The 20,018-nt window shown below is 40.1% G+C and overlaps 1 protein-coding gene across 3 annotated transcripts in view; it reads right to left on the bottom strand.

The window, feature by feature from the left end:
• CCDC126 (coiled-coil domain containing 126) overlaps positions 1 to 18,934 on the bottom strand; it is a 39,583-nt gene extending 20,649 nt beyond the window's left edge. The window contains exons 1-2 of one of the 3 annotated variants that reach the window (XM_049642916.1): positions 18,680 to 18,934; positions 1,925 to 2,309 (exon numbers count right to left, since the gene is read on the bottom strand). In XM_049642916.1, the coding sequence (XP_049498873.1) occupies positions 1,925 to 2,162 (238 nt within the window). In that variant the 5' untranslated portion in view covers positions 2,163 to 2,309; positions 18,680 to 18,934. Of the gene's footprint in view, positions 1 to 1,924; positions 2,310 to 4,694; positions 5,560 to 5,646; positions 6,167 to 18,679 lie in introns of those variants that run through there. The other 2 variants (XM_049642918.1, XM_049642917.1) reach the window with 2 other exon arrangements.
• Positions 18,935 to 20,018: the final 1,084 nt, after the last annotated feature.

Below are 20,018 nucleotides of genomic sequence, written 5' to 3'. Positions count from 1 at the left end.
CTAAAAATAAATAAATTTTAAAAGGTAAAAAAATCGAGGGGGCACCTGGGTGATTCAGTGGTTAAGCATCAGACTTTAGCTCAGGTCATGATTTCACGGTTTGTGGGTTTGAGCCCCAAGTTGGGCTCTCTGCTGTCAGCTCAGAGCCTGGAGCCTGCTTTGGATTCTGTGCCTCCCTCTCTCTCTCTGTCCCTCCCCTCTCACACTCTGTCACATCTCTCTCTGTCTCAAAAATAAATATTAAAAATAAAATAAATTTAAATTTTTTTTTAATTTTAAAGGATAAAGAATCAGAATAGCATTAAATTCTCAAAACGAACACTGGAAGCTAAGGGGGCAGCGGGGGGAAGCCTTTAAAATCCAACAGAAAACTATTTCCAAACTAGGTCTCTATACTTAGTCAAATTTTCAATTAAACATGAGAGTAGGGGGATAAAAAGACCTTTTCAGATATGCAAGGAATCAAAACTTTGACCTTCCTCATATCTTTCTGAGGAAACTACAAGAATCAGTTCCCCTAAAATGAGGGAGAAACAATAAAGAGGAAGCCACGGGATTCTAGGCAACAGGAGATCCAACGCAAGAGAGAGATAAAGGGATAATTATGTAGGAAGATCCTAGAATAATTTACCACCACAAGCCTAGAGAAGAAATAGTCCAAACCAGAGATCAGAAGGCTCTAGGAAAGATTTCTTCAAGATAAATAATGTGATAAAATACCTTATGTGTCTGAATATACTGGGAGGAGACTTAACAACTGGGAGAGTTAGGGTAGAAAACTAGGCAAAGAAACAAAAATCAGTACTTACTAATTAATTCTAGAAGGGGGAAATACAGGTGTATGTGAAAGGAAAAGTCATAATGTACTACATGGCTCAGTAATGAATACCACTAACACAGTCATAATAATGCAAATATTGAATATTGTTCTAACCAAAATTATGATGGGAAAATGGCAGGACTATAAGAACACGTGTGTGTGAAAACAGCCTGGGGTGGGTGGGATGCAATTTGGGTTGAAAAAGAAAGCTGAACCCTCACCCTGCACAGTGGGAAGTTAACAGATAATTTCTATAATTGAAAAGTCAAGAAGCAGCTCATAGAGCATGTTATTTAGAGGTATGGAGGTAATCACCAAATAAATCAGAAAAAATAACTTAAGATGGCTGGCAATAAGGAATGGGAAGTTTGAGTACTGTTGGGGGTGGGAAAAACTGCCCTTTTTTATTACCAGACTCATAACACATTTTGATTCTTTAAATACATACATGTATAACTAAAAAAAAACCCACTGAAATAGAGAAAATGCCCACACACTCATATACAAAGTGTTCTATCTCTTCTCTCTCTCTTAAGTCTTAAAGGCAAGTGAGACTACGGCAGGCATACAAAACTTAAAACACAGCAGGAAAAAAAACAAAAAAAAAAAACACACCACAGCAGGAAACCAGGATGTGAACAGGTGAATGGCAATAAACCATATTGAAGATACGGGCAAATGCTGCTTCTTAGGAATTGATAGATGTTATACAATTGACGGTCTATACTGGCACAATCAAGAAAATGTAAATATGAACTAAGTGTTATAATAGTATTACAATTATGTACAACAAGATTTTTTTAGAGATGCATATGGAAATATCTAGCAGTGAAGTGTCACAATTTCTATAATTTAACTGGTCTTCAAAAATTAGACAAATTGGTAAAATGTTAATAATTATTAAATCTAGGCAACAGATATATAGTATTTATCATAGTTTCTATTTGTCAGTATATCTGAAATTTTTCATAGTAAAAAGTCAAGAAAAATTTACTCTGTAAAGACCTACGCATGAAGTGATGAGTTAGATTTCCTTCCATAACTATCTTTAAATGGGAAGAAGTTGAAGAGGAGAAAACGAGGAATAGTCCATGGTTATCTTACCATATCCTGCCATAGAAGCGCCATTCTCAACATCCACTGCATTCTTATTTTCCTCTGCTAGAGCTTTAACATATCTTTTGCTTAAATCTAGTATTTGTTCACGTAACTTGACACTGCTTTGATGTCTTGGTTGTTGAAAAGTATAGTGCAGTAACATCAATCCCCAAATGAGTCCGAATACAAGCAACAGTAAACTCAATTTCTGGGACATAGTTTTTCTTGAAATTGTAAAAATCATTTCTGATGAAGAAAACAGACTCAAATGAAGAGTGGTAACTGGACGTAAGCCACCAATCAAGACTTTTGAAAGAAAAAAAAAAATCTCCTCCTCTAATACTGTGTATTCTTCATCTTCAGCAACGTTGCCTCCAACTCTCAATTAACTCTGTGAAATTGAAAAGAGAAAAGTTGATTAGTCTTAACCTATACCAGCAACAGAATAGACGATGATAGATTTAAGAGATTCTAAAAGGGCGCCTAGGTAGCTCAGTCGGTTTAAGTGTCCAACTTCAGCTCAGATCATGATCTCACAGTTTGTGGGTTGGAGCCCTGCATCAGGCTGACAGCTCAGACAGCCTGCTTCAGATTCTGTGTCTCCCTCTCTCTCTCTGCCCCTCCCCCAACTTGTACGCATGCTCTCTCACTCCCTCTCTCTCAAAACTAAACATTAAGAAAGGAAAAAGAAAATACTCCCTTAAAAAAAAAAAGGGAGATTCTATAAATCATCGTGATTTGAAACTACATCATTTCTCTGACAACTTTCTCCACCATTATGCAAGCTTTCAAGGCTTTTATCAGTTTCATTTACATTGCTCTACAAAAATAGAAATAAATGTCCATTAATTGAAATGTCACCATGGTCACAAAATTCTCTGAATGACTTGTCATTTGTAACTAAAACTATGGACATATAATAAGATTTACAGTAGCCTATTCAAATATAGATTACCCAACTGTATAAAAGCTATTCCTCCTCCTCCTCCTCTTCCTTAAAAAAAAAAAAAAAAAAAAGGCAGATACCAAAGTGAAAGTTAGAAAATGTGGAAAGGTAAGGGGTGCCTGGGTGGCTCAGTGGGTTGAGTGTCTGACTTCAGCTCAGGTCATAATCTCGCAGTTTGTGAGTTCGAGCCCCCCATCAGGCTCTGTGCTGACAGCTAAGAGCCTGGAGCCTGCTTCGGATTCTGTGTCCCACTTTCTCTGCCCCTTCCCCACTCATGCTCTGTCTCTCTCTGTCTCTCAAAGATGAATAGACGTTTTAAAAAAAAAAAAAGAATTAAAAAAAAAAAGAAAAAGAAAATGAGGAAAGGTGAAACCCACAAGAATATGACAATATTTGGAAATGTCACTAGAAAATATTACTAATGGCAAGGAGATCATCCTGAGCATCCGACCTAAAATGAAAAATAAGTTACCATTTCTAAGTTTCTACTTCTAAATTAATGCCAGGCATAATGACAAGTGCTAAAACAGGTTCGAAAATTTACCTATGTTTCCAAATCTGCAATTTTAAATTTTAAGTGCTGCAGGAATATACTTTTATAATTTAAAGAAAAATTGAAAGGTTATATATACTTCAATTTTTTTTTTTCAAGAGAGAAAATCCCAAGCAGACTCCACACCATCAGCGTGGAGCTCTACATGGGGCTCAAACTCACAAACTAGGAGAACGTGCCCTGACCCAAAATCAAGAGTTGGACACTTAAAGGACTGAGCCACCCAAGTGCCCTTGTACTTCAATTAAAAAAAAAAAAAAAAAAAGGTGACAATCATGGAATGTAGAAAGACCTGGAGAGTAATAATGTGTATGAATCACCAAAGTGTCCAGCAAAAGAAAACTCTTCAATTATAGCTAATGGAATAAAATTCTTTACATAGAAATACATCTGGAGTCACAGCTTAATGAAAATAATCCTTAAGAACTTTTTTAACTTTCAGCAGTATGGGCAAATAAAACATACCTACTTTAATCCACTTAAATAGGGTCTACTCACATAGGTGAACTAATAAAATCTAGTTTGAGGGTAAGACTAGAATTCAGTAAAGGTAAACTCTGCAGAGCATTTAATTACTTTTGACAGATGTTTACTGAGCCAACACACATCTTAGGCACTATGGCTCTGCCCTAAAATCTTGCTTTCCAGCACAGGTGCTTTCAAAACTTTTTTTAAATAATAAAAATAAAGAATATCTTTTAATCTTATGTAAAAAATCCAAATACAAAACTCTGTCTCTAGATGTGAGTGTGTTCAGATATGTGTAAAGAGGGGTCTTCTACCCTGGCAATCAACCTGTCCAGTTCAGAAAACTTCCACTGTTTCTTCCTCCTACCCTGCCACCCAGTCCCTGATATACGTCTAATAAATTCTGGGCCTCCAAAGTTTGCAGAACACCCATCTACTCTTGTTGAAATGTGCCCATCCTGCCAAACCTCACTACAAGCATCACTACACCACTCACTGGGCATACTAATTACTATAAGAAAGTAAAAACCGCATTAAAAATTAGAAACTGACTCCTTTTCAAATTTTCTTCTATTTCTGCCTATTTCTTTAGTTATCATACAAAGAATAAATAAATCTCTTCAGATCTTACTGAAACATCACTATTAATATCAATACTGGATTACTAAACATCGCTTAGCAAAGTCAAGTAAATGTAACCCTATGTTTTTTCTACAGAAATTTCACATTTGAGATTAGAAAGTGGAAGTTCTGGATTCCCCAGCTAAATTTTAAAAGAATATTCTTCACACGTCTATTAAATATATTACTCCTTAGAGATTTTGCTTCACTGGTTCGGATGTCTTTTTAAGTCTGATCTGTGTGCCACGTTATCAGACCTACCACCAGCAGAGGACCAAGCAGGTCCTTCTGAAGCAGTCACAATAGGGTTCTAAAGATGGCATGGTAACGAAATCAGAAAAGTGACATCACTGGAGAATTAAGAGCATAGACTCCTAGGTATTTCGGCAAATGAAGGTTAAAATGACAGCCTGGAAAGTTTCAGGTCACTATACATCTCTAAGGCCAAAACGGAAGATACCCAAATCCAGAGGCAAAGAGGGTACTTCAGTTAAATAACAGCAACAGCCTTGCTACAATCACTTACTCTGTACCAGATTCTGCTTTAACTAAATTTTCACAACTCCTACACTAAGAATGTTTTCACTTAGCAGGTAAAAAAAACTGAGGCAAAGAGAAGTTAAATAATTTGTCCAAGGTCATACAACTGGATAGAGATAAGATGGTAGAGATAAGATTCAAAGCTCAGGCTCTGAACCTCTGCCCCTCTTTTGCAGGAATGGCAATAAAATAATAACAGCAGAAACTGCAGCCATGAACAACTACTGAGTTCTTATAAAGTAAATACTTCACAAGGGCTATTTCATTCATTATCTGCAATAACCTCAAAAGAAAGTTGTTTTTCTCCCATTAAAGATGATCACATTAGGGGCGCCTGGGTGGCTCGGTCGGTTGAGCGTCCGACTTCAGCTCAGGTCATGATCTCACGGTCCGTGGGTTCGAGCCCCGCGTCGGGCTCTGTGCTGACCGCTCGGAGCCTGGAGCCTGTTTCAGATTCTGTGTCTCCCTCTCTCTCTGCCCCTCCCCTGTTCATACTCTGTCTCTCTCTGTCTCAAAAATAAATAAATAAAATAAAAAAAAAATGATCACATTAAAGCTTAGAGAGGTGGTTAACCTAAGATTTTTACACAGGCAACTCACCTTGCCTGAACTTTGGCAAGATCTCCAAGTTCAGAATGTATACCTCTATTCAGGGTCTGTCCTTTCCTTTAAAAGAGGTCCTTAAACTCAGCCCTATTAGAACTCCTAAGTTTTACGGAACTCCAGTAAAATGACAAATCACAGGACTGTAAAAACATTAGGCAGAGAACAGGAGATTGGCAGAGGAAGGAGGGGTTGAAAGTCAAACACAGGGAGTCTAATCTCTAAGAGATAAAGTCCTTCCGATTAGGTACAAGCTGAACAATGAAAGCTGCACACCACCATGAACTTTGACTAAAGGATGAGTGGCAACACCAACACCAGACACAGAGAGAAAACACACTGATGGTGGACAAGACAGAACATTAGCTAAGGAGAATATGCCCCCAAAGTAATAAATCCCAAAGAAAAAGAAAACCTAGTCTAAACCTAGTGTTTCTCAGTGTGGCAGGCCCAAAGACAAATAAAGAGCCCCTTATTCCTCCATATTAACTGTATACCATCTGACTATTAAATTCAGAGAAGCCTACTAGGAAGGTCTTCATAGCCTTGACTCTCCTTAGAAGGTGTCTGGCTCATTACTGCCCTCAACAAAATTAAAGCACACCATCTCAGAGGGAAGTCAAGAAGCTTTATAGGGACTACTATACTAAATTCTTCATATGCTTTATAACTTGCTTGTGTTTGTTACATGTTTTTCTTTCTTTAAGTTTGTTTATTTATTTGAGAGAATGAGAGTGAAGGAGAGGTAGAGGGAGAGGGAGAGAGAGAATCCCAAGCAGGCTCTGCACTGTCAGCACAGAGCCTGATATGGGGCTCAAACCCAAGAACCGTGAGATCATGACCTGAGCCAAAGTCAGATGCATAACATGCATAACTGACTCGGCCACTGAAGCGCCCCTGTTACACATTTCTCTATCTCGATAAGAAGTTAAACATTTAACATAAAAAGGGTTTGTTTTTGAGAACCGCAAAGAGGTGAGAAGTTAGGAACTGTTAATCCCACTCGACACTAGGGAACTAAAGAAGGACACCAAGGAGTGTGGGAGCTACTAGGGAAAAAAGACACCCTGGAGCCTTCTCCAAGTAAAAAAGATGGCTGGGAGCCAGCTTATACCTGACAAACTGACAAATGGCTGAGTAGTTCAAAGGCACAAGAGGATTCTCTGAAACTAGCCAAGAAGGCCTGAAAGCTATTCTAAGGGTTCATTTCCATAAGTAATTCCAAGCAAGCCCAGCAGAGGTGACTAAGATTCCCAAAAGGATACAATTATGCCTTTGGTCTCTCCTCCGTATGCTATACATTAAAAGCACCTGGAGAGTTTTAAAAATATCCCCATGCCAGGTCACACCCCATACCAATTAAATTAGAATGTCTAGGAGGTGGGAACCACACATCCATTTTTGTTTTTTAAAGAGCCCTAAATTATTCCAATGTACATCAAAGTCTGGGAACCACTCTCCAAATCTCAAGTTTCTTCATGAAGCAACAATGAGAGCTACACTCATTGTAGCTCTAGGACCACTCATTGTAGGACCACTAAATTCAATGTTACAAGTCGGTCCATCAGGTGTAACAGAGGCTACTTACTTGGACCTACCTATAATGATCCTAAAGAGGAAGGGGTAAGGGGGAGAAAAAACAGGTATCTTTGTTGTAACCCAAGTCACTCCTGCCAGGGCAAGCTAAGTCCTATATTTACTAGACGAGGCAGAGGTGGACTGAAGAGAAAATAACTTCTATCAGTACCACTTTAGTCCCTGTGATCAACAGGAATATACTGTTCTGTTCCCTGAAAGATATTTTTTGTGATGCCATATAGAAAGAAAAAAGCAGACAAGAAGACTTTAGTTGTTTCGCAACTAAAGGTAATTTACTTTAGTAGTTCTAAAGAGAAATTATTCTTAGACTCAATCTTCAGGAAAGAAAAAGGAAAAAAAGGGAAGGGTTTAAGATCTCCTGTCTGGGCAATGTTCAAAGCTGCAAGTGACTAAGGAACTTGCATTCTGAACATCCCCTATGTTTCTCTAGGTTTCACATAAGGATCCAGCTCCTGGAAGGCCACCTAAGTCACGATGGAGATAATTACTAGACCTAAAAGGCCTACATTGTCACTAAGAACCTATGGCTACCATCTAGCACAGTATTTATTAGAGTCCTTTCTCAACCAAAATAGTATATACTCTAAAAACTTTTAATCCCAAATTCTAGGCCACCATATTAACTGTCTACCAATGACTAAAAAGTCAAATGTCATATTTGGCCCAAATAGTTTTTAAAGGAAAAAAAAAAAATCATCACCTTCATCATTATTTTGACCTAAGATAGACTCAATATTTTTAGTATTCCCAGGGGAAAGTTCTTGCCCCACTGCAGAAATTACAAAAGGCCCAAAAGCAGAAGAATGAAGGAGAGGAGACATACTTAAAATGAAGTATCTGTAGAGCACTGTATATGAAGAGGGAGCAGAGTGTGGTCCAGATATCACCTCTCCAACTAGATTCCTGCAGCTCTTTCTCGAGTGGGTTCCCAGATTCCTCTCCAACCCCACTTCAGGCCACTGTCCTCAGAGCAGCCAAAATGTTCTTTTAAAAACAAGTCATGACTTGAATAGTCACAATTTGAATGGTTCTCAAAGGAGATATGCAAATGAACAATAAGCACATGGAAAGATGCCCAAATCTCTAATCACTAAGGAAATGCAAATTAAAACCACAATCAGATACCACTTCATACCCATTATTAAGATTATATGAAAGGCATCAGAGTATACCACCCCAAAATATGCCACATTGGTTTAAGGATTATTTTGAAGTGAAGATGACTAAGAAACAGCAGACGCAGGAAGGGTTCCATGCCCTTCACTCCCCCTTTCTTCCTAAAAGCAAGACATGGATTTCCCACCAGAAATGTGAGAACATTCTTACCAAGGGAGACAGGGAGTTGAGGCTGAGATGAATCTGTACAAACACATCTTAAACAACCCTTGTCTTCAGTTAGTTTCCCCCACATATTTACCTTCTCACAATTTACTACTTCTAGAAGCTAAAACTCCTTTTCCTTTGTCTTGTCAGATCTCCACAATTTATGGTTCTTTGGCTAAATGATATATAAGCTCTCTCAGGCCTAACCGCTTCTTTAGAGTTTTCATTTCATTTCTGTGATGCTCTCATTTGCATATGAAATAAACCTTTTCTTCCTGTTAATCTGTCTTTTGTCAGTTTAATTTGCAGAGCCCTGGATACTGAACCTAAGAAGGTAGGGTAAAAAGAGTTTTCTTTCCCTATAACTATTACTAAAACACACACACACACACACACACACACACACACACACGTTAGTAGCTGTGGAGAAATTGGAACCCTTGTGCACTGCTAGTAGGAATGAAAAATGGTGCGGCCACTGTGGGAAACAGTGTGTCAGTTCCTCAAAAAAATTAAACACAAAATTACCATATAAGCCAGCAATACCACTTCTGGGGATAATCACAAAAGATTTGAAAGCAGGGACTCATAGATACCCGTGCACCTATGTTCACTGTAGCATTATTCAACAATAGCCTAAAGGTGGAAATAACGCAAGTATTCAACAAATGAACAAATAAACAAAATGTGGTATATACATACAATGGAATAGTACTCAGATTTAAATGGGAATAAAATTCTGATACAAGCTTCAACATGGATGAACCTTCAAGACATCATAGGAAGGGGCACCTGGCTGGCTCAGTGGGTGGAGCATACGACTCTTGGTCATGAGTTCAAGCCCTGCGTTGGGCATGGAGCCTACTTTAAAAAAATAATAATAATAAAAATTAAAAAATAAGTTAATAAACCAGACACAAAAGGACAAATATTGCATGATTTCACTTATGATAGGTACTTAGAACAGTTAGATACAGAAAGTAGAATGATAGTTAACAGAGGCTGAGGGAAAGGAGGAGGGTGGATAGGAGAATGGAGAGTTATGGTTTAAAGTTTAAGGTATAGGGGCGCCTGGGTGGTTCAGTCGGTTAGCGTCAGACTTCAGCTGGTATCATGATCTTGCGGTTTGTGAGTTCGAGCCCCGCATCGGGCTCTGTGAGAGGTTGGAGCCGGCTTCAGATTCTGTGTCTCTCCCTCTCTCTGCCCCTCCCATGCTCGTGCTCTGTTTCTTGATCTTTCAATAATAAATAAACATTAAAAAAATCTTTTTTAAATAAATAAAGTTTAAGGTATAGAGTTTTACTTTGGGATGATGAAAAAGTTCTGGAGATGTATAATGGTGATGGTTGCACAACAATGTGAATGCATTCAGTGCCCCCGAACTGTACACCTAAAAACGGCACATTTCATGTTACGTATTTTTTACCACACACACGCACACACACACACATAAAATCATATCACATCACTCCCATTTAAAACCCCTTCAACAATTTCCCACTGCACTTAGAATAAAATTAAAACTCTTTACATCAGGCCACAAGGCCCTGCAAAATCTGACTTCTGCCCTTATCTCTTGTGTACTAATCGCACACCACTTCCACCTTGCCCACTGTGCTACAGTCACACTAGGCAAGACTGACCAAATTCTTTCTAACCTCAGGGTCTATATACAACTACTCTTCACCTGCTTGGAATGCTCTCCCAGCCAGCTTGTTCCTTTTCATCTTTCAGTATTTAGCTCAAATGTCGCCTCTTCAAAAAGTAACACTCCCACTCCTGCCCCACCTCCAGCCTCAAGGTACACCATATGAAACTACATATTCTATCTTTAAAACCTTGAGCAAGTTATTTTATCTCCCTAGACCCTGATGCCCTCATTTATGTAATGGGGACAACAGTAATTACCTAATATTAATAAAGATAAATGGCACCCCATACTACTCAATATACACTAACATTTATTAGAGTCAGGCACTATTGTAGCAATGCCACTAATTCTTGATAATCTGAGTAATGTGAGTTAATACAGGAGATGTTTTACTAAACCCAAATAAAACTCCTCTGATTAGCTCTCATGGCCCTCCATAATCCAGTCCCCAAAAGCAAATTTATTTCCCATTAGTCAAAAAAATATTTCCCCCAATCAAGCCACTATTCTCACTGTCTCATACAATAATAATAATACCTTACATTTATATGTATTTTTATTTATGAAACATGCTTCCTTATATCCTCTCATTCAGTAAGTTAGCAGCTATCAGAGAGGCTGCAGGCTTGAACAAGTTTCCACTCAGAATTTGTGAACAACATGAAATACTTCATTGATACTAGTCCCTGAAGAATCATCCAGTCCTAAAAGATGGCATAATGGCATACTGTTGGTGGCAAGAGTTCATCTTCTAAATAGCCTAAAATGAGACTAGAGTATCTGTTTAAATGCTTAGCCAGAAGGATTTCAAATCCTCATCACCTTATTGTAGTCCATGCTGACCTTTTTTCTTTTTTTAAGTAGGCTCCACAGCCAGTGTGGAGCCCAATGCAAGGCTTGAACTCAGAACCCTAAGACCTGAACTGAGATCAAAAGTCAGTCACTTAACTGACTGAGCAACCCAGGTGGCCCTAAGCTGATCTTCTTCTAACTCTCACAGCATATTACTTTATATCAGCTGATTTTACACATCACATCTTCTCATCCAGTCATGAGCCTTGTCCCATCAATCCCAGGTTCCTAAGGACAAGAGTAACAGGTCCTCCACTGCTGCCACAACTCCCAGAGCCCAAGGAACAATCAGTAGAACTACTCTAATTTACTTTAAGCCCATCCCTGAGCCCAACCCCACCTTCTCCCAAGCAGCAATGTGACCTCCCTGCAGTGTTTTTGGTGGGTAAAGGGGCAGAAAAAATGGAAGTTTTGAGATAAAATTGAAGTATCTTCAATTATCCATTTGGGCGCTGGAAGGACTTGAGAAGAAATCTAACCTAATCCCCTGATATTTCACATGAAATAAAACCCAGGGATGTGAAGTATCTTACCTAAAATGAGACAATTAGTGGCAGAAACTGTATTGGTCTATAACACAGGTCCTGACTTACTATTTAGGTTTTCTCTATACCACACTACTTTCTTTACCTCCACTAGGAAGGCTAGGTTTGTAAATACTGAATGAATTGTAACATTAAATGAAAGCCTGTTCTCTGTTCTCATGGCATTTAGGGCAATGATCCTAAAATTCTGAAATTTTACTTAAATCTGAAATAACTACTCATTAAATTATCAAGTAGGCACATTAAAATTTCAAATACACCTCATTCCCATAACTCAAAGTATTACAAAGTTGCTACAAGATGAATTTAGGAGGGGCACCTGGGTGGCTCAGTTGGTTAAACCTCTGACTCTTGATTCTGGCTCAGGTCATGATCTCATGGTTTGTGAGATGGAGCCCCGCAACAGTTAGTCTCTTTCGTCTCTGTCCCTCCCCCAACTAATGCCATGTGTGCTCTCTCTCAAAATAAATACATAAACATTAAAAAAAAAAAAAAAAAAAGGGGGCACCTGGGTGGCACAGTCGGTTAAGCGTCCGACTTCAGCCAAGTCACGATCTCGTGGTCCGTGAGTTCGAGCCCCGCGTCGGGCTCTGGGGCTGACGGCTCGGAGCCTGGAGCCTGCTTCAGATTCTGTGTCTCCCTCTCTCTCTGCCCCTCCCCCGTTCATGCTCTGTCTCTCTCTGTCCCAAAAATAAATAAAAAACGTTGAAAAAAAAATTAAAAAAAAAAAAAAAGGATTTAAGAAGACTTAAAGCTTAGGTTTTTTTACATAAGCAAACAACAATGGAAAAATATATGAAGTAAAGCACAGATAAATATAAGGTCTTCTGGATGGAGACACCTTCACAATGACCAGCCAAGCACTGATAGGAAAAAACATTTTTCCAGAAAAAAGAATTTGGGGGAGAGGAAGGCTGCATAAAGGTGTAGGCTCAAACACAACTTTTGCTATATGAAGTTTCATTTAAAGCATGAAAGAACTGGGGTACCTGGGTAGCTCATCAGCTAGGCATCTGACTTCGGCTCAGGTCATGATCTCACGGCTCGGCTGGTGAATTTGAGCCCCTGTCGGGCTGGGCTCTGCACTGACAGCTCAGAGCCTAGAGTCTGCTTAGGATTCTGTGTCTCCCTCTCTCTCTCTCTGCCCCTCCCCCGCTCACACTCTGTCTCTCCTTCAAAAATAAATAAACATTTAAAAAAATTTTTTTAATAAAATAAAGCATGAAAGAACTTGCTTGGTTTATTCATTCATTTGCTCCCTTATTTATTCACAACGTTTATTGAAGTACCTACTATGTGCCAGAAACTGGAGATGTGAAAGGTGAAACAAGACGGGATTCTTTTTCTTCTAGAGATTATGTTTTAGTTGGAGTGAGACAATAAACAAACACAGAAACAAGTTAAATTCAGCTTGTCACAAACTGCTATGGAGAAAATAAACAGGGTGATGTGAGGATATATGAGGAGTCTATGTGAAGTATCAGGTCAAGAAAGCCCCATTAAGGAGGTCTCATCTGAGAAAGAAGAGGAAGTAGAGTCTGGTTCCAATTTCCTTCCAACGAAAACCTTTAGAACCAGAACCTTGGGAGCAGGCAGTAAATTCCTTAATCTTAGCCTCCTCAGTACAAACAAATGAGAATGGGAGGGATCCTAGTCCCCAGCATGGAATGGTTTGGTTTGGAGAAATCGTCCAAAGTGAACAGAAGGAAACCCACAAGCAAAGGAAGTTCAGTGTTCTCCTTTCTTATAAGAATGGCAGTTCCACTGTTTGGTAATATACAGTAATAGTAATAATCTGATATGGCGATCTTTGCACAAAAAAATATACCCCCATTGGCATTTTCTAATATATGAAGGGGGCAATGTGGTAAGATGGGGTACGGAATACAGTCTAGGTAGCAATCTACCAGTGTATTAAGTTACAATTGTTATTAAGCATTTTAAATACAAATTTTCAAACTCTAAAATATTCCTTGTTAAAGGGCATAAAGGTAGAAAAAGAAAAACATAGGGAAACTTTTTTTCTTAGTTTTCACATTTATTACAGGCCTTAATGTCTCTACTCCAATGTACAAGATCTTTGGAGATTTGGAGATCTGTAAGTCTCCAAAGATCTGTTCAAAGTTCTATTATTTCATTTACCAAATAACAAACATGCAAACAAGTAGATATTTAAGCAATTTTTTAGTGGTTTCTCCCTAGCCAGGGACCTAAAGACAAATATATTAGTCCAAATTATTACTATGGTAAAGACAGAGGATCAATGAGTATTTAAACTATAACACTCTCATTTTAAGGAAAAGGAAAGTGAAGCACAAAGAGGACTGATGATTACCCAATGGCAAACAAATGGGGGGAAATTAGACAAACTCTCAACCCAGGACCCCCGTGTTTTTCAAAAGCAAGGAACAAAACTCAACAGTTTGCAAATGGCGCTTCAAAAAAAAAAAAAAAAAAGGATAAAATAGAAGCCATCAAAGTAGACTGTATCCACTGTAGATTTTTGTTTTACATCAGTTTTCTTTCAGTTATATACCTATTTTTTTCATACACAGACACACGCATGCACACACACACAATTTATGGAGTCTTGACATAAAAAAGATCTCTTGCTATGGGTTGCAGTCAAAAATTTTCAAAACACTTTATTTCACACTACCTGTCTTAAATACTTGCTTCTATTTCTTATATAAACACTGCAATAGCAACATTAAAAACCATTAATGGATGGTAATCCTACCTAAAAAAAATCTGCCCTTCAATATGGTTTTTGCATTTACTCAATGCTCTTGCTTTTTGCACTCTTTATGACTAGAGCTCAAGTAACCATCAACAGCAATAGTAGCAACTAGCAAGCAGAGAAGCTCTCACTCAGCTAAAGGTGCTATGAGAGGAAAAGAGAGGATAAAATAGGCAGAGAGAGAAAAAATAGGACCTGAAGTCCCTGGGTGGGGAAAAACACATATTTTGGAACAATGCTGGGAGTGTCTGACCAGAGCAAGACACCCCCCCAACCCGCTTAACATCTCTCTTAAGAATGTAACAGACACCACCTACTCCCCCTCAGGTTTCCCTCAAGAATTTGACAAAAGACCTGGCTGAAAATAAGTAGACCATAAAACCTATGACCCACAAGGAAAGATTTGGCCACAGACCACCCCTCATACAATGGAAACAAGGCAATCAGGAATGGACAACCCAGCACCTAGAATTGTTCAGCCAATAAGGGTAGAGCTTGAGAGGATCAAGGGGGAAGAGGGTGGGGGGCGGCGAACAGAACCTTATAAAACAAAGACCCTTGCCTATTGTCGGTGGGCATTCACTTCAAATGCCCCCTCTCTGTAAGAGAGCTTTCCTACTACTCTTACTTTCTAATTTTACACTCTAATAAACTTTTGCCCACTGCTCATTTTGTGCCCACCTCTTCTTTCTTCAAAGTGGTGAGACAATGAACCCCGGGTATTTAGGTAAAAAATCCTGCAACGGTGCCACAAGAATCAGTGCCTATTAGTCTCCTAAGGAATTTACAGTTAGAGAAGCACATATTCTTTACAAAAAGACATGGTGTGTTTACCAGAACTCAGAGGTTCAGACAATTCCCTCCAAAAAAAACTCAGAAATAAGTCCTCCATAGACTTGACCTCAGAATATAACTTTAGGGGGAAAGGCCCATTCTTAAAATATTTTTTCTACATAATATTGCCAGAGGCTAATATCTAGGGAAAAACATTAACATAGGACACAGCCATCCACTCCTAATTAGGTCTAAAATTTAAAATGAGAACTGCCTTGGGGCACCTGGCTGGCTCAGAGGAGCATGCAACTTTTGATCTTGGGATCTTGAGTTTGAGCCCCACATTGGGTGTAGAGATTAGTTTAAAAAAATAAATTATTTTTAAAAATAATAAAATAAAATAAAACGTGGACTGCCTTGAGAGAAGCTACACTAAAATTCCAGGTGAGATATAGAAACATATCTCAAGATATCAGATTGTTTTTAGATGGCATATTTGGGAGAAAAGAGAGAAGACAATAGCTCTGAAGAGTACAAAGATAAAAGAAAATGGGTAAAGTAATTCAAGGTTAAGAAGAGCAAATGTTAGGGCAAAAGGGAAACTACTCAATCACTATGCCACAGCAAAAGTTTAATCTAAAATATATTAGGCAATGCCATATATTTCAGTCACCTGCCCACAGCCTCAGCCAATCATGCTTTGTGCCACATGAGCCCACATCCCCTTCCACAGCTAACTAGACTACCACTGGGCACCTCTGCTTGAGGCTTTGGGGGGAAAAGAACCCCTAGGAAAACAAGGATGTTGGGAATAGAAGCAAAAAGGGAAAGAATTCACAGAAAGAAACAATGATGTTGGATCAGAATTGACAAACTAGAGTTAAAAAGAAATAGGCATAATAAGTAAACAGGCAATGAGTAAAATAAAAGATACACAGCAGAGTGGAAGAGAACTAAGCATGTCAAAAGTGTAAACAACACATGGGCAGTTCATGAAAGAATGAACTCGTCAATAAAGATTCTTATTTGTGGCAGCTTTCTAGTTCCTACATGTGTATTCCTCAAGCTGGGGCAGGGAGGTGGGGGGAAGGCAGGGAGTGGACCCTAAGACACAAATATATGACTAAAAGAGCTTATACTAATTTGTTCCATGCTAAAAAGAACATCTAAAAATCTTTTTCATTTAAAGTCTGGAATCAGAACAATTCACTATGTTAGGCATGAGGAAAATGAGGAACACAAAGGAATATAAGGTTATACAGATCGTGACAGAGCTAGGACAAAAAATAAGGTCTCCTATTTCCTTAGTCCATTACTCTCTGTCCTACACTGCACTAACACCAACATAAACACTTTTTTTTTTCAAAATGAGTATTTTTGCCACATATTTTTAAATTACTCAGAAATCTTTATATACATATGTCCTGTCCCACAGTTTAAGTTTTCCCTTTACTTACTCTCTAGCTCTCTGTTATCCTTATGAAGTACATTCATTAGATTTCTCCTTCTTGAATTTTTTAAAATGCATCAGTCGCTAAAGACAGGACACAGAAAATTTATCAGGCCCTACTAGCTTTCTCTCGCTATAACTGTACATTCAAAAACAGCATTCCTCAAGGCATATTACTTCACATATCACACAAAAGTGTTTGAACCCAAACTAGTACAGAACATTTTTTCTTTTTTTTTATTAATTTTTTTTTAATTTTTTTTTTCAACGTTTTTTATTTATTTTTGGGACAGAGAGAGACAGAGCATGAACGGGGGAGGGGCAGAGAGAGAGGGAGACACAGAATCGGAAACAGGCTCCAGGCTCCAAGCCATCAGCCCAGAGCCTGACGCGGGGCTCGAACTGACGGACCGCGAGATCGTGACCTGGCTGAAGTCGGACGCTTAACCGACTGCGCCACCCAGGCGCCCTCTTTTCTTTTTTTTTAATGTTTATTCATTTATTTTTTAATCAGAGTGAGCAAACAGGAAGGGGCAGAAAGCGAGAGGGAAAGACAGAATCCCACGCAGGCTCTGCACTCGAACTCACAAACTACAGGATCATGACCTGAGCTGAAATCCAGAGTTGGCCTCTTAACCCACTGTGCCACCCAGATGCCCCAAAATAGACATTTTCGATGGAAAAAAAAAAAAATCAACTAAGGACCATAAACATTTCCTTAAAGAAAAACTCATCGCCAATGTTAGTAAGTAGCAGGAGAGAACAGGGCAAGAACCAAATCTATAGAGGGACTAATGTGCAACGTTTCAAATCCCTCCTTATGAATTTTACTGCACTCATTCAAGATGTTCTGCGAAGGAAACTGCCACTTGCAAACAAAATTCCCTGAGGGGGAAAATTACTAACCAGTGGGAAAGTGTAGAGAGAGAGGTGGAAAAAAAGTTGACGTAGGGTAAAGGTGGTGAAGCCCCACGTCAGGAAAGCAGAACACCTAGATGCTTACCCTGCTGAAACAAACACTTAAGCTCCTCTAAAGAGTCTCCCAAAGGACACAGCTGGGGGCGGGGGGGGAGAGGTGCGCGGGGAGGGGATGGTGAATAAGTCCTTGTATCTCCAGAGCTGATCCACAGAAAAGCAGAGTCATCAATTTCCTAAGAACATTCTCAGCCATCTTAAAACAGTGGAAATGAAGAAGACAGCGTATTTTAAAGAATACCTTGCTCAGGTTTAAGGTGAACAAAGTACAAAGTGAAGAACACACAATCTAGGGTACAAATGATTAAACAAAGAAACGCACAAAACTCATAAATCCAGAGGCCACTTCAGTGTAACTAATGCAAGTATCATATTCAAAGGACTTTTTCGTCATATGAATTAATGGCGTTGTAAGCATTATTATTTTTTTATTCCAACAACTTAAAGGTGTGTTTTGTTATCTCCATTTGACTGCCGAGGAACCTTTAATTAACCAAGGTCACAAAGCCAGGCAGTGACTCGATCAGGATGGAAATCCGGGTTGTCTGAGCCACTCTTACAACCGCTTTCGAGTTAAAGTCACAGTCAACACGGCAGTTTAAGTTCATCCTTACCAGTCACCCAGCTGCTGAGTTTGAAGAGGGGGTAAAAAAGGGGCATTTGACTTTCTCCCTCAAAGTAGAACACAGCTGAGCTGTCAAAAGCAGAAAAAGAAGTGAGTGCGGCTGCCCCGCGGACGCTCCATCCCTGCACCAGGTCCATCGCTCCCCCGCGCCAGTGGCCACGGGACCGAGCCCGCCCCGCTCAGATCAAGCAGCCTGAGCCCCGCTCGGTTCTGCGCCCGGGGCCGACGGGGCCACAGCTGTCAGACCCGGAGGGACAGGGACAAAGAGCCTCCACAGCCGCGGGCTACCGGCCGATCCCGAGCCTGGTCTCTGCGGACACCTGGGGCAGCGGCCCGGGTGGGGCGGGGGGTTGGGGGGGGGGGGGGGGTAAGGACTGGACAAGGCGAAGGAGGAGCGGCCGCCGGGCCTGAGGGGAATACCGTAAAGGCGCGCGCCGGGCGAACGGAGACGTCTCCACACACCCCCCCACCTTCTCTCTCGCCCCTTCCCCATTACCTTGCCAGTGGGCTTCTTGTCAGTGTCGCCGGCCGCCAACAGGCTCCCGAGCCGGGGCGGCGCAGCGAAAGTCGATTAGCAGGCGTCAGCTGCGTCCCGTGCTCACGAAGCAGCCTCGAGGTCGGGATGGAGAAAGGCCGAGATTGAGAATCAGGGACAAGGTGGTTCCCAGCTTGTGGAGATTCTACTCTTCTCGTCCCTCGCAGTCAGCTTCCGCTCCGCCTCCCGGCCCGTCCTGGCCCTTCCCCCACTTCGGAGACCAGCCGATTGCGGCGCGCTGTATTATGGGGGATGTAGTCCCGGAACGCGGAAGAGGCGGCACGTGCTTGTAGCCCAACTGCACCTACTCCTGGGGCAGGACGACGCCGTTGCGTGGCAACCAGAGGAAGCGGCCGGCTCCTTCTCCAGGATTGGAAAATGAGCTTACGAGAGGCAGACGCTCTGCCTTAACTCACTGCTGGAGATGAAACGAGATTGTGGGCGTCTTAACGCCCGACCCTCCCCAGGAGACTAATGATTCCAAGGCTGTGAGCTGGAGGCAAAGGGGTTTACTAGTGATTAAAAGGGTGCTGCTGACAAGAATGCCTGTTTTTGCCCCTGAATGTCCTTAGTGGTGTAAGGCAAGAAAAACGAAAAGACTAACCATTAAATAAAAAGAAACAAATTGTTATTATTCACAGATGATGTAATTATTATGTATGTGGCAAATCCAAAAGAATCCACAGATAAATTGTTACAATTAATGAGTTAAACAGATTAATTTAAAAATCATATTTTAAAAAAATCAATATTTCTATAGTCCAAGGAAAAAGAATTAATTTTTTTTTTTTTAAGATACTGCTTATAATAGAGCACCTGGGTGGCTCAGTAGTAGATTAAGCATGGGGCTCTTGATTTTGGCTCTGGTCATGATCTCATGGTGGTGAGCTCCAGCCCCACATAGAGCTTCCGTGCTGGGCATGGAGCCTGCTTAAGATTCTCTCTTCCCCTCTCCCCCACCTCCCACTCACTCACTCTTTCTCTCTTTTTCTCAAAAAAAAAAAAAAAAAAAGATACTACTTGTAATAGTTTCAAATTAAATATCAAGCACCTAGGAATAAATCAAAGAAGTGCAAGATCTATATGAAGAAAACATTTTTAAAAAACATAGAAGAAGGGGTACTCGGCTCAGTTGGTAGAGTATGCAACTCTTGAGCTCAGGGTTGTGAGTTCCAGCCCCATGTTGGTCATGGAGTCTACTTAAAAAAATAATAATAATAAAATAACATTGAAGAAGACCTAAACAAGAGATAATATGTTCATAGAAATTGCAATGCTGAAAAATGTCAAGGGATGCAAT

The sequence above is a fragment of the Panthera uncia genome, chromosome A2 (genome assembly GCF_023721935.1).
Source record: "Panthera uncia isolate 11264 chromosome A2, Puncia_PCG_1.0, whole genome shotgun sequence".
Taxonomy (NCBI): domain Eukaryota; kingdom Metazoa; phylum Chordata; class Mammalia; order Carnivora; family Felidae; genus Panthera; species Panthera uncia.
The sequence above is the reverse complement of the archived record's forward strand: the minus strand, read 5'-3'. Positions and strand labels throughout refer to the sequence as shown.